Raw genomic sequence first — 14,822 nt, forward strand, 5'->3', positions numbered from 1 at the left:
AACTATTAGAATGCAGTATCCATAGCAAGGATAAGTTTTGTTTCTGGACATATGTATATTAGGTTACAATGTAAATGATATTAATTTTCTCAACAAGTTTGTTTGGATCAAATTGTTACAGAAAAACCCAAGTGATCTTGTTAGCCCACCCCAAATTTCTTACTATGGTTAAAATAATTTTTTTGGTCAAAAGAATTTGAAAGCCATTACTTAAATCAATGCTATCTTTTCATTAGCACTAAATACAACATACCCACTGTTATCTTGGCTGTGACCAAATATATAACCTCATCAATACCAGAAACCACTATTTATATCATCCTAGTCTGCATTGCAAGTACTTTTAGGAGACACTGGCATAATCCAAATGCAGTGAACACTGTGGAGAGAGCACCTGAGCCCTGAATGAACAAAGTTCTATTACACAGTTACCAAGTACTTTTAAAATAGAAAGAACTATCTTTTCTGTTTTCCTACAAGCAGCAATTATTTCCTCTCTCACTTAATAATGTGAGACTTTATGAGAAATAAGGCCAGTATGTGTCTCCACCCTCAGCAGAGATGAAAAAGGGAAGGTGAAAACACAACTTTGAATACACAAATTCAGTTTGAAACTGAATGTTTGAGAAGACATCTCATAAAAATAGAATCATCTTTTCCAGTATATCTGCAAAGCTTACCGCTGGGAAATAACCAAACATGAATCGTGACTATCTTCCTGATGCCTAACACCATGGTCATCAAAAAAAGATTTTCCATGTGGAGTGTCCTGACAGAGACAACCATGAAATCAAGTTGGTCACATTGTGACCAGGCTGAGGTGCAAGAAAATGTAATTTTTGGAGGCTTCTGAAACAAGAATATGTAGCAGATATGCCCTACTAGGGTCACAGAGAAATCATACAACACAGAGATTTTCCCAGGAGTCATTCCTCAGAAAGCTGTAGAATCAGGTACCAGAGGCAGAAACTACTTTTGATTTTGGCTAGAAGGAATAGAGAGAAAGGCACGTTCACACATGCCAGGGACAGAAGAAGAAATGACCTTCACGACATCTACCATGTTCCTGATTCAAGTCCCTCAAAGCTGCTCTCTGGGCACTTATCACTTACGTGCATCTCAGGAGCACAGCGGCCCAGCAGGTCTATAAGAGCCGAATAAAATGACATGATTGCATTGCCCATGTGCACGATCTCTTCTTCATCATCATCGTCCTCTGTGCTGCTGAGACAGAAGCGACACAAGGAGCTGTAAAGAAGTCATGCAGGTGGCACCATGCTCGAGACACGATATGGAAATACTTTCTCTGCTCACCCTGGGCATCATGCATCCTTTCCACTGGACTCTTTCTCTCCCCCCAGATGTTAATGAGGTGGTTTAACTCAGCAAGCTCAAATGACCCAAATATACTCCCATGAACTTAACTGACATGAGTGGATCATGAAGACTACACTCACTCATGGAGCAGCACTGTGACCCCCAAAGTGAAAGAAAGTGAAAGTGAAATCTCTCAGTCGTGTCCGACTCTTTGCGACCCCATGGGCTGTAGCCTACCAGGCTCCTCCATCCATGGGATTTTCCAGGCAAGAATATTGGAGTGGGTTGCTATTTCCTTCTCCAGGGTATCTTCCCCACCCAGGGATTGAAACCGGGTCTCCCACATTGTAGGCAGACGCTTTACTGTCTGAGCCATCAGGGAAGTCCAAAACATCTACCAACCGTTCCATCATTTTCCTGCTAGGCAGACATGGAAAGCACATTGGACAGGAGTCAGGAAGGCCAAGTTCAGGCCCTGGCTCTGATGCTAAGAAGCTATATGACTCTGGGCCTCAGTTTTTCTCAGGTTACATGAGGAAGTTGGGATAGCTTATGTTTTGGGTTCTAATTCTACCAGATCACCTACCAGAAATGATGACCAGAAAAAAAAAAAAAGAAAAGAAAAGAAAAAAGAGCCCCTGGCTGGAGTTATATCCCAAGCTAGGCTGAGTTATATCCCTTCTCTAGATTCTGGGGTCTAATTTAGAGGCCGTGATAAAAGGGAAATGGTCACAAGACATAGTGAAAGGAAGGTCACAAGGCCGATAATGTACTAACTATATCTTTAACTGTTAAATTCCAAGATTAGTAGAGCTGTGATTTTTTCACATTCTGCAGCTTTCTTTTTACCCCAGGAATCAAATCAGACACTTTCAGAAGAGGAAGTGGAGGTTGCTCCTTCTTTTTAAAAGTATGAGAGGTATGAGGTGAAACAGTGGGATTCAAAATACTGAAGGGGACAGGCTGGAGTTAGACAGTGACTGGAGCCCGTTGGTCCAGGCCTCTTAGCCTAGATACAGTTTCCTCTGGTGGGGATGCCACAGGGAGGCATGGGGGTGGGGTGTGATGGGGGTTGAGCTTGCGACTTCTGGATTTGCCAACGGACCTGACTGGAGAAGGGGAAATGGAAGGCAGGGAAGATAAGACTGATCATGAAGCTTACCGGGAGAGTCAAGATAACAAGCTCACAAAGTGATCTAAGCTGTTTGAGCAACAGCTGTAAGGAGCCTGTGCTTCTTCTACCAGAGAGAGGTTATTGACACTTGCTTTATCATGCATGTACTGAGAATATTGGGGAGCTCACCAACCATACGGAGGCGGGAAGGCAATTCTATTCACTTACACTTCCCTCTTGTAGCCCTGTGAGGGGAGGTCGAGGGCTGGGTTCTCAGAGATCTTAATGGCGCCTTGCATGGCCGCCAACAGACCGTTTCCTCCTTCACCCCGCAGGGCGGGGCCGAAGCACTCGGGGCGTCTGATGAGCAGCTTGACCACGACACTAGCATTTTCTTCCACACTTTCACCTAAGGGAAAGAGGCATTTTTACCATCTCGCTGGAGGGGACAACCTCAGAACTGATTTCATTTTTTTGGCCATGCCATGTGACTTACAGGACCTTAGCTTCCCGACCAAGAATTGAACCTGTGTTCCCTGCAGTGAAAGCGTGGAGTCCTAATTACTGGACTGCTGACAAAGTTGCCCAGAATTGATTTCTAACTGATAAGGCTGGAAGAACAGTTTTGGTTTAGCTTGTCACATACTCTTAAGATTAGTAGCTAATACTGATGCAGAGGAAGCTTTGATAAATTAGGTCAGAATCTATTTATCTGAAGTAGTACAATTAACCAGTATTAGAACAGAGTCTTGCTTCTCAGTTCAGGATTTTATGCCATTCACATTATTTCAGTATATTTAGGTCCTCAGAGGGCAAGAAATAGACTACTGCATCTACCATGGATTACTGATTAATTCACAAGTGACTTAGAGAAAGAGGACCTTTATGTCTTTATTAACTCCCTTGGGGTGCTTATTAGGTATTTCCTTGCTTCCTTGAGGTGAGGTAATAGGGTAACTCAAGCTGGTGTGTTTCGGTTAGCATCTGGAGAGGTGACGTGCCTCAGCTGTTCTCTCTGGGGTATGTCTCTCTTGGGGATGACAATGTTAGTCGCTCAGTTCTGTCTGACTCTTTGCGACCCCATGGCCTGTAGCTTTCCAGGTTCCTCTGTATCATGGGATTTTCCAGACAAGAATACTGGAGTGGGTCGCCATTTCCTTCTCCAGGGGATCTCCCCAACCCAGGGATCCAACCCGAGTCTTCCACATTGCAGACAGATTCTTAACTGTCTGGGCCACCAGGGAAACTCTCGGGGATGGACCTCAGGGCATTTCTGAAATCATTTATCTGGGTAAGAAACTACTTGGTACAGTTGTCTTAGTTGTTCTTAGAATTGCTCTGTGGGGAGCTAAAGACTGGATGACTGTGTTTGCTGGTATTTCTGTTTGGAAGAAACCGTAGATAACCAAGACAGGGTATCACTTCCCAAAGAAGTGATTAAGCAGTGAACTGCCACATGTAGACAGGGATCGCCAATGCTTCTCAGAGTCAGTTTTAAAATCCAAAGTAGTTTTACAGCTTGTTCAAACAATTTCATGAGACATACTTTCTGTCTCAGTGTCTCATACAAAATCTTAACTTGCGTCTGAGAATTCACCCCTGGGCCAAACCTCAAAGACAAGGCTTTTTGACACTGTGTACTGGATGAAACCTGAAGAAAAATATTTTTATAAAATTACTAGATATTATTGGAGGATTCAATTCTATAATAGAGGTTGCATCTTGATATGCTGTTGTATTAATTATTTATCCTTGCATTAAAAATTATCTTCAATCTTAACAGGCTAAGACTAACTATTATCTCATAGTTTTTGTAGTTCAGGAATTTGGGAGTGACTAAGCGAGGCAGCCCTGGCTCGGGATCTCCCATGAGGCTGCAGTAAAAATGTCAGCCAGGGCTGCCGTCTTCTGAAGGCCTGACTGGACGTGGAGTATCAGCTTCCGTGCTTACTCACATGGCTGTGAGCAGGAGGCTTCAGCTCCTCACCGTGAGACCTCTTGATAGGGCTGTTTGAGTGTTCTCATGACATGCCAGCTGGCTTCCCACAGAACAAAGGATCCAAGAGAGCGCGTCAGGGAGAAGCCGCGACACCTCTTACAACCTTGTCACATACTGTCACTTCTACTATATCCTATCCATGAGAAGTGGTTCACTGAATCCAGCTCGCACTCAAAGGCAGAAGAAGTAGGCTCCGTCTTTTGGAGGGAGGTACAAGGAAGAATTTAGAGATGTATTTTAAAACTATCACAAGAGTTTAAGTTCTGTGTAATGAACATTTTTATGAATCAACTTACAATGGCGCATTAGAATGGAAACCTATAAAGCTTGGCTTTTCCTCTAGATTTTTAGCAAATCCCTGTGTGAGTAGGCACACTGCACCAGCTCACCAAGTCTCATTTGTCCTGTTGAGATACTCGTGCCTCTTCTAGTTTTAGGGTGAGTCCATTAGTCTTACTCATGTGCAGAGATTTCTTCCATCATGTCCACAGCATTAGAAGGGCTGAGCTTGCTTCCAAATACTTGAAATTAACTTGGTCCCACTCAAACTCACATGTGAACACACTGCTGTGTCTCACAGCCCTGGACAGTCTACCAGTATTCCTGGTCTAAGCGTGGCCTGCTGACATCCTTTCTTATCACTTGACCTTCTATACCACAGGTAAAATCCAAGATTGTTAAGTTTACACCAACATAAGTTTTAGAACCGTGTAATTAGATTCAGAATAGAGTTTCATTAAACTGAATTTATACAGCCCATCAGCATGCATTCACTATTTTATAGCTCAAGCCTTCAAGAAGAGACTACATTTTTTTGTAAAGAAGTTTTTCTTCAAGTTTCATCTAATATAGTATCAAAACAGCATTTGTTTTTAACTAAACCAGAATCCACGTGAAGAAAATTCTCAGGAGATGCTGAAAGGGTAAAATAGTCACAATAATGATATGGTGGAAAGAATCAGGAAGGAAAGGAACCCAAGGGGAGGTTGACATTGTACTGTTTACAGAGGAGTTCAGATAAAGAAGTGATGCTAGTTCTAAGGACATGTTTTCCATGAGGTCAACCTAGCATTTATACACGATAGAGATTATTCACAGAGAGATACTTAAAGAAAAGCACCAGGAGAATCAGTATATTTGAAAGCAAGTATTTTTAGTTATAGATGTAACCCACAGTTGACAACTTTAAAATATTGTTGGCCTTCAACACCTTTCAGGTAGCACATATATCTACACTCCCAGTTGTCATTTCCTATTACAAGAATAATGAAGCTAAAACTTTGACATTTTAAGTGTCAAAAATGGAGGAAAAAATTCAACCCTATTAGTCAAGCTTATTTAAACACTGTGCTCAGATTCTCTCAGTTCTCAGAATGGAAACACTTATGGGTCAACCCTTGTCTTAACCAGTATGCTGAAATTAACTTTGTTCTTTCCAAAGTGATCAGTGTCATGAAGCTTGATGGAACGTGGACCACAGTGTCCAAAAGGATTTGAAGAATTAAGACTGTGAGTTCTGTATTGAGTTTGCTATTGAAATTCATTTGCCAAGGTAGCCTTATTTTATCTGAATCTTATGTCTTCAGTTCAGTTGCTCAGTCGTGTCTGACTCTTTGTCTGAGAGACCCCATGGACTGCAGCATGCCAGGCTTCCCTGTCCATCACCAACTCCTGGAGCTTGCTCAAACTCATGCCCATCAAGTCAGTGATGCCATCCAACCATCGCATCCTCTGTCGTCCATTTCTCCTCCCACCTTCAATCTTTCCCAGCATCAGGGTCTTTTCCGATAAGTCAGTTCTTCGCATCAGATGGCCAAAGTATTGGAGTTTCAGCTTTAGTATCAGTCCTTCCAATGAATATTCAGGACTGATTTACTTTAGGATGGACTGGTTGGATCTCCTTGCAGTCCAAGGGACTCTCAAGAGTCTTCTCCAACACCACACTTAAAAAGCATCAATTCTTCAACACTCAGCTTCCTTTATAGACCAACTCTCGTATCTATAAATGACTATTGGAAAAACTGTAGCTTTGACTAGATGGACTTTCGTTGGCAAAGTAATATCTCTGCTTCTTAATATGCTGTCTAGGTTGGTAATAGCTTTTCTTCCAAGGAGCAAGCATCTTTTAATTTCATGGCTTCAGTCATCATCTGCACTGATTTTGGAGCCCCCCAAAATAAAGTCTCTCACTGTTTCCATTATTTCCTCATCAATTTGCCATGAAGTGATGGGACCAGATGCCACATCTAAGCTAATTAGGTTGGCTGGTACAATGGATCCAGGAAGCTATAGCTTGATCACTGGATATTGGTCATCTGTGGGGGATGCAGAGAGCACTCTGCAAGAGGAAGGAACTGAAGTGCAACCATTGATGCTAATTGGAGAGGGGACCAAGGAAAAGGATTTCTGAAGGTTTTGCAAGGTAGAAAGGTTGGTCTGATTAGAAGAGAAGAGAACAGTCTCTTCTAATTACCTGTAGCTCAGTAAGCTGGGCTGCCAACCAAATCCCAAGGGAGAAGGGGAATACTGATCTTGAAGGCATTTTTCAAGGGAAAGAGAGATCTGAGGTAAACTAGTTTTGCCCAAGGGCTTACAACAGTGTTTTTGCTGGAGTTCCAAATGAATAATAAGATTAATAACGGTGCACATTCACAGAGCTTCTCTTCAAAGTCTCTCAACACTGCCTTCGTATTACCACCTTGTTTTCAATGTTCCTGAGAAGTTAGATGGAAATGGAATGATTCTCTCCGTTTTAATCTTAAGCAGTCATTCTCATCACAGGAATGATTAACAAGAGTATCATGATTGCCCATTGCTTTTCTTACTGTCTGTATTCTAACCACAATTCCTATTTTAAGTTCTTTTGCTTGGAATGCTCTCTTCCTTTCCATTCCTTTGACATAAAACCTTGACCTATGCAATTCCATTTTGCCCTTGAGGATCAGCTTAAACTTGAAAGTTCCAGAGGATGTAATCCTCCAAAACGCCCCATCTTATTTCTTAAAGCATTGTACACAAGTGTAATTAATGAATGTTTTGGTATCTGTATTTTTCATACTAGACTGTATATTTAATGAGAACACGGTCCATGTCTGAATTATCTAACCTTGTACGCTCAAGCCTCTTGTTAATGTCATTTACAGGCTTGAAAGGATCAAATGGAATGCTGAGGGTGATTATCCATCACTGCATTACCAACGCAATTATCAGCTGTTGTTTGCAAGAACTGAGGCTGTCCATTTCCTAGGATTATAAATTTGACAACAAGAACAAAATCTTAGACATTTTAATCTTAACCATCCCCAGTCATCAATACCAATCACAATGAAGAGTGGTTATTACATTTTTTATGACTCTAAAGACATGAATACAGAACCAGCTGATTCTTTTAAGCATCTGTACCTACTATGCCCTTCAAAGCTAACATGCTAAATTTGTATTCTTGATCCTAAAAGACCTTTTTTTCAGCATTATTGAGATATAAATGTCATACCCTAAAAGGTTTCTGGCTCCCAGCTCAGCGCCTCTCAGTATGCTCTCCCCTGACTACTCTGTTAAACTAGGTCCGTTTCTTTCCTCAGGATGTTGTTCAACATCTGCCTTCTTCCCCAGGCATTCCTTTATTCCAAGATTCCAACAAGCACCATCATTTTTGGCCTGCCCACAGCCACATGTGTCACTATGGAGGTGGGTGCAGTTGAGTTTTTTAGTATGTATATAATGATTTTGATCATTTTGCTTCAGTTTGCTCTGTTTGCTGCTTTGACTTTCAGTGACTTCAGGGTAGAGCTTCTCATGCATGTCTCCTGTCACTTCTCACAGCCCCTCATGCACTCTTCACATGTCACACGATGGACGTCCGAGTTATGATCAAGCTGCCTAGGGAAACAGATTCAGTAAAGCTGGACACATTGTGTTTTCAGATAAGTTTGCAGCCTGAGGAAGACACACTAAAATGCTCCAAGGACTCTATGGAGGCACAGATTTACTTTCCCCCTTCTTTTTCTTCTTTGTTTTTGGACTGTGCCACATGGTCTGTGGGATCTTAGTTTCCTGACCAAGGACTGCGCCTGGACCCTCAGCAATGAAGGCACCAAGTCCCAACCACTGGGCTGCCAGGGAATTCCCCTTCCTCTTGCGGATCTGTAAGGAATCTTTTCCTACTTGGTATCTACCTTAGGAAGGGATTAATCACACACCCAGACACATCTGTGTCTAGACAGGCTATAAAGTTTGTAATTGCTGGGTTAATAGAAACCTCTCAACTTTAGTCCTCCCAGAGTTAAACACAACCCAAGGTTTCCCAGCAAGCTAATAAAAATAAAGTGGAGAAAATTATATGCTTTAAGAAGTTCTCTTAAAAACAAATCTTGTTTAAGAAGATTTAACACCAACATTAAGAGAAACTACTAAAATAATGTTAGAAAAGAATTTTCTAATTCTATTATTTTGATATAGCAAGAGCTTTTGATTTGGCTTAAAAAAAATTATTTTTAAACAAACACTAGCACCAAACAGAAATTAAACAATTCCAATTTTTGATCAACTCAAAGGAGAAAATGCTGTTTCTCCTTGTTCATTAGGGAGACACTGTTTACAAGACAATGCTATATAATGGTTTGAGTGGAGTTTGGCCTCTGGAGCCAAACTGTTCTGGTTCAAATCCTCACAAATGTCTACTAGCTGTGTGATTCTGGCAACGGTACTTATTAATGGCTCTAAGCATCAAGGTGTTTATCCATAAAATGATGACAATAACTATATCTAACTCACTGGGTTGTTATATAAATGAACCAGTTTGCACATATGAATCCCGCTCTCTTCTATGTTCTCCCCTGGACAGTCTGTTCTTACCATTTCAACTGCGGGTGACCTGCAGGCCCAATTGGTCCCAATCTGTTGCCTGATTGATCTCTATTCTATAGCCTCAATTTGGGGCATCTCCATCTGGGAGGTCACACACTGCAAAATTACTCCCCAAAACACACAAGCCCATGACCCTCCATCTCCATCCACTTTGTCCTTCTGACCACCCTTACTTCTTTTCTCCCTTAGATCTCTAAGCTCTAAAGTGACCTGTTTTTTTCCTTATGTCAACATACCCAGGACCCAGCCATTATAATCCTCACTACCAGCGAGTCCTATAAATTCTGTCTCTATTATTTATTTCACATGGATCTCCTCTATCCCATTCCCATCACCGCCATTACAATTCAGAAACTCATTATCCTAACCTGGGCACAGAAGTTCCCAGTGGTTGCCAGTCTTTCTTCTGATGAAAAGGTTTCCCAGTTCTCTGCACACTGAATCAAGACTAAACTCTTCAGCTTGGCACTTCAATCCTCCCCATCAGAGCTGCCTGCCTTCCTTTTACACCTTGTCTCTTAGCACTGTCATCTGTGCATCTATCCTCCAAGACCAGCTGATCACTGTGTTTTCTGAGCACATGTGCTTTAGCCCTCAGGCCACTGCTCAACTGGCTCCTCTCCTGTATCTTAGCATCTGGAAATCTGACCCTTCAAAGCTCATCACTAATATTACCTCCCCAAGAGGCCTTTTCTGATCTCAACAGGATGTAAGTGTCCCCTCATGAAACCCACTAGTACTCTGTCCCTACCTTACTCTACTCCTTATCATAGTGACCTCTGTCCATGTCTGTTCCCCTTAGTAGACTGTCAATTCTTTCAAAGCAGAAGCCAATAATCTTTGCCAAAACCAAATGTGACCTTCACATGATAAGAGACATAATAAAGGTTAAAGTGCACATAGCTTCCTACTGATGGTCTAATAGATTTTCAGGAGTTTACTGCGTTATGAAATTGTACTGTAGAGTATATTAAAAAGGCATAAAACAATCTGAAAGCAAAGAGGGTGGACCGAACATATTCAGAGTTTAGTTGAATATGGTTGTACCACATAAGCAAAAGCAAGTGTTGGAATTCGGCCATCCAGGTAAGAAAACAGCCAGTGGATTCCTCAACCTTCATAACCCAAGTAGACAGTCCCACTAATTGACTCATAAAACCCTTGATCTTCCTGTGAAGTTGGCCGAGACGAATAAATGGGTCTTTCCTGGATCTGGTATGTATCATACAGTCTATTTATAGAATTTGGTGGCCCCACACAATTGCAAATGCTAGTAAAGTAATCCTCAAAATTCTCCAAGCCAGGCTTCAGCAATACATGAACCGTGAACTTCCTGATGTTCAAGCTGGTTTTAGAAAAGGCAGAAGAACCAGAGATTAATTTGCCAACATCCGATGGATCATGGAAAAAGCAAGAAAGTTCCAGAAAAACATCTATTTCTGTTTTATTGACTATGCCAAAGCCTTTGACTGTGTGGATCACAATAAACTGTGGGAAATTCTGAAAGAGATGGGAATACCAGACCACCTGACCTGCCTCTTGAGAAATCTGTATGCAGGTCAGGAAGCAACTGTTAGAACTGGACATGGAACAACAGACTGGTTCCAAATAGGAAAAGGAGTAAGTCAAGGCTGTATATTGTCACCCTGCTTATTTAACTTATATGCAGAGTACATCATGAGAAACATTGGACTGGAAGAAACACAGGCTGGAATCAAGATTGCTGGGAGAAATATCAATAACCTCAGATATGCAGATGACACCACCCTTATGGCAGAAAGTGAAGAGGAATGAAAAAGCCTCGTGATGAAAGTGAAAGTGGAGAGTGAAAAAGTTGGCTAAAAGCTCAATATTCAGAAAACGAAGATCATGGCATCTGGTCCCATCACTTCATGGGAAATAGATGGGGAAACAGTGGAAACAGTGTCAGACTTTATTTTTGGGGGGCTCCAAAATCACTGCAGATGGTGACTGCAGCCATGGAATTAAAAGACGCTTACTCCTTGGAAGGAAAGTTATGACCAACCTAGATAGCATATTGAAAAGCAGAGACATTACTTTGCCAACAAAGGTTCGTCTAGTCAAGGCTATGGTTTTTCCAGTAGTCATGTATGGATGTGAGAGTTGGACTGTGAATAAAACTGAGCACCAAAGAATTGATGCTTTTGAACTGTGGTGTTGGAGAAGACTCTTGAGAGTCCCTTGGACTGCAAGGAGATCCAACCAGTCCATCCTAAAGGAGACCAGTCCTGAGTATTCATTGGAAGGACTGATGTTGAAGCTGAAACTCCAGTCCTTTGGCCACCTCATGTGAAGAGTTGACTCATTGGAAAAGACTCTGATGCTAGGAGGGATTGGGGGCAGGAGGAGAAGGGGGCGACAGAGGATGAGATGGCTGGATGGCATCACTGACTCGATGGACATGAGTCTGAGTGAACTCCAGGAGTTGGTAATGGACAGGGAGGCCTGGTGTGCTGCGATGTATGGGGTCGCAAAGAGTCGGACATGACTGAGTGACTGAACTAAACTGAACTGAACTGATGAATCTTTAAAATCAACTCAAAATCCCCTTTATTACCACGATAACTCTGCATTAATTTGGGATATTCAATCATCTGGACTAGAAGTAAGACAGGCTATCAGAGGATATTCTGATACTGGCCGCAGAGGAAGAAAATGGTAGTTTAGCAATGCTGATGATGAAGACATAGTAGGTATGGAACTTGCAGAGGGAAGCAGAAAACCCAAATCCCTGAAAACTTGTCTGGACAAGCCCTAGGGGGACAAAAGACAAACATCTCAAGGTCTGTGACCAAGTCAAGAAAGGGAAAAAACCGGGATACTGGAAACCATTCAAATATTAAGAACAGAATGCATTATGATGTAGGAAAATAAGCAGGGGGTTGGGGAGAAGGAGACAAGAAGAGCACATGGCAAGACAATGACCGTGTGATACCAATACATTTTTAGGTGAATTCTCATAGAACAATCGGCATGACTGCTTATTAGCTGAAATCCCTCTCTGCAATCATTTAACTAGCGCAGCTAGGTTTGTTAGCCAGAAACTCCAAAATGGGAAAAGGGAGAAAGACTGTAACTATAATGTAAATACAAGTAAGCTAGTATTACTATCATAACACAATTTTGGAGACAAGGTACAGTTTTAAGAAACTACTCATTTTATGCAATATTCAGCATATTCAGTTCAGTTCAGTCGCTCAGTCGTGTCTGACTCTTTGTGACCCCATGAATTACAGCATACCAGGCCTCCCTGTCGATCACCAACTCCTGGAGTTCACCCAAACTCATGTCCATTGAGTCGGTGATGCCATCCAGCCATCTCATCCTCTGTTGTCCCTTTCTTCTCCTGCCCCCAATCCCTCCTAGCATCAGAGTCTTTTCCAATGAGTCAACTCTTCACATGAGGTGGCCAAAGGACTGGAGTTTCAGCTTTAGCATCATTCCTTCCAAAGAACACCCAGGACTGATTTCCTTTAGAATGGACTGGTTGGATCTCCTTGCAGTCCAAGGGACTCTCAAGAGTCTTCTCCAATACCAGTTCAAAAGCATCAATTCTTTGGTGCTCAGCTTTCTTCACAGTTCAACTCTCACATCCATACATGACCACTGGAAAAACCATAGCCTTGACTAGATGGACCTTTGTTGGCAAAGTAACATCTCTGCTTTTGAATATGCTATTGAGGTTGGTCATAACTTCTAAGGAGTAAGCGTCTTTCAATTTCATGGCTGCAATCACCATCTGCAGTGATTTTGGAGCCCCCAAAAATAAAGTCTGACACTGTTTCCACTGTTTCCTCATCTATTTCCCATGAAGTGATGGGACCAGATGCCATGTGAATGTTGAGCTTTAAGCTAACTTTTTCACTCTGAATGCCTGATGAACTATGGAATGAGGTTCATGACATTGTACAAGAGACAGGGATCAAGACCATCCCCATGGAAAAGAAATGCAAAAAAGCAAGATGGCTGTCTGGGGAGGCCTTACAAATAGCTGTGAAAAGAAGAGAAGTGAAAAGCAAAGGAGAAAAGGAAAGATATAAGCATCTGAATGCAGAGTTCCAAAGAATAGCAAGGAGATATTAAGAAAGCCTTCCTCAGTGATCAATTCAGCATATTAAACTAGTAGAAATGCAAAGTTTGTGTCAACTTGGAATTCAGTATAAATGAGAGGCGGTTTGCATTAAGAAGAAGAATATTTAGGGTTTCTTTTGCAATTCTTTATTTTTTTTCCCTACTGGGAGTTTAGTTACCTTTAACAGCTATCAGCTCTTCCATGTTTTTATTCATTCATCCATCCATCCAATCATCCATTCATCCATCCAACCATTCATTCATCCATTCAAAACTCTAAGAATCTAGATACACACTTGCATTTAATTCTGGGAAACAAAGATATTAACAAGCGCCCTCTTTTAGAAGAAGAGGTACGAAGAGGTGACAAGCCCAGGCCGATGTAGTGAGCTCCTTATAGGCTCTGGTCCTAGCATTCAGGACTCTCTCCACTGGATTCCACTCTTGATCCTTGTCTAGCCTGATTGTCCTAGAGGTTTTTCTATCAGCTGCCACCTACCTATACAATCTACCGTGTTTATGGATAGGAAGCAGTGCAAAGAATTTCCTTTTCCTAGTACGCACTGTGATTGTGCCATCCTAGGTCTGAAAGGCATGGGAAACTGAGACTCACTGTTCACGAAGACGGCAAACCTCAGGAAGGACAGGTAGCGCTCCCCTTCAATGGGGTTCCAGCCGACATCAGGGTATCCTTTGGCTAGAAGCATGGGGCAGCTCTGTAGGCCACAGCCAGCCAAGTAGGTCACCACCTGCCAAGAACAAAACAAAAGTTAAGTGAGTTTTTTTTTTTTTAATGTAAGTTTTTTATATAGTTGGTAAGGCATGCACATTTCTGGGAACTGAAGGGCTTTCATTTCTCTAGAAGCTGGAGACAGCCCACTACTTTCCAAGTAAATAATTTAGCAGATTTGAAATTGGAACCTTCTACTCATTTTTGTTTCCAAGCAATTGACAAGACTGATGATTACTGCTATGTAGATATAAGCCATATGCTATGATTTCCCGGTTCTGGCAAGAGGGACATGGCATTTAAATGTAGGCCTAACTAAGGTTCCCCCGGGGGAGACGACGGTGGATGCAGGCTGGGCCTGTTCATTTGACCATGGGCTTTCAAAACCAAAATGTTCAGTCACTGGTTGACTGGGTAGGCCCTCCTTCTTCTCTACAGACTTCCCCGGGTACCCTCTCTCTCCTCTCCCTCCCTCCTGGTCTCCCTTCCGAGGGAGACTCAGGGTCCCGGATAAGCAGTTATCATGTGAACAGGTGAATGTGGCTGAGGGTGGGCTGCTGAGCATGGCATCCTGGGGCACTATCTTATCGTGTGAGAATCACTACCTAACTTTAAATACAGGTGTCAGTTAGCATCATATCACCTAAATGAAAGCTGAGGTATTTATTGCCGTTTAAATGGATGAATAGCCAAGTCTGACTAAA

General features: G+C 42.1%; 1 protein-coding gene across 8 annotated transcripts in view; it reads right to left on the reverse strand.

Moving 5' to 3' along the window:
• RYR3 (ryanodine receptor 3) overlaps positions 1-14,822 on the reverse strand; it is a 559,072-nt gene that overhangs the window by 126,263 nt on the left and 417,987 nt on the right. For 6 of the 8 annotated variants that reach the window (XM_070797211.1, XM_070797213.1, XM_070797212.1 and 3 more), the window contains exons 43-45: positions 14,002-14,137; positions 2,660-2,840; positions 1,113-1,224 (exon numbers count right to left, since the gene is read on the reverse strand). In XM_070797211.1, coding sequence (XP_070653312.1) covers positions 1,113-1,224; positions 2,660-2,840; positions 14,002-14,137 — 429 coding nt within the window. The remainder of the gene's footprint in view (positions 1-1,112; positions 1,225-2,659; positions 2,841-14,001; positions 14,138-14,822) is intronic. The other 2 variants (XM_070797214.1, XM_070797210.1) reach the window with 1 other exon arrangement.

The sequence above is a fragment of the Bos indicus genome, chromosome 10 (genome assembly GCF_029378745.1).
Source record: "Bos indicus isolate NIAB-ARS_2022 breed Sahiwal x Tharparkar chromosome 10, NIAB-ARS_B.indTharparkar_mat_pri_1.0, whole genome shotgun sequence".
NCBI classification, from domain to species: Eukaryota; Metazoa; Chordata; class Mammalia; order Artiodactyla; family Bovidae; genus Bos; species Bos indicus.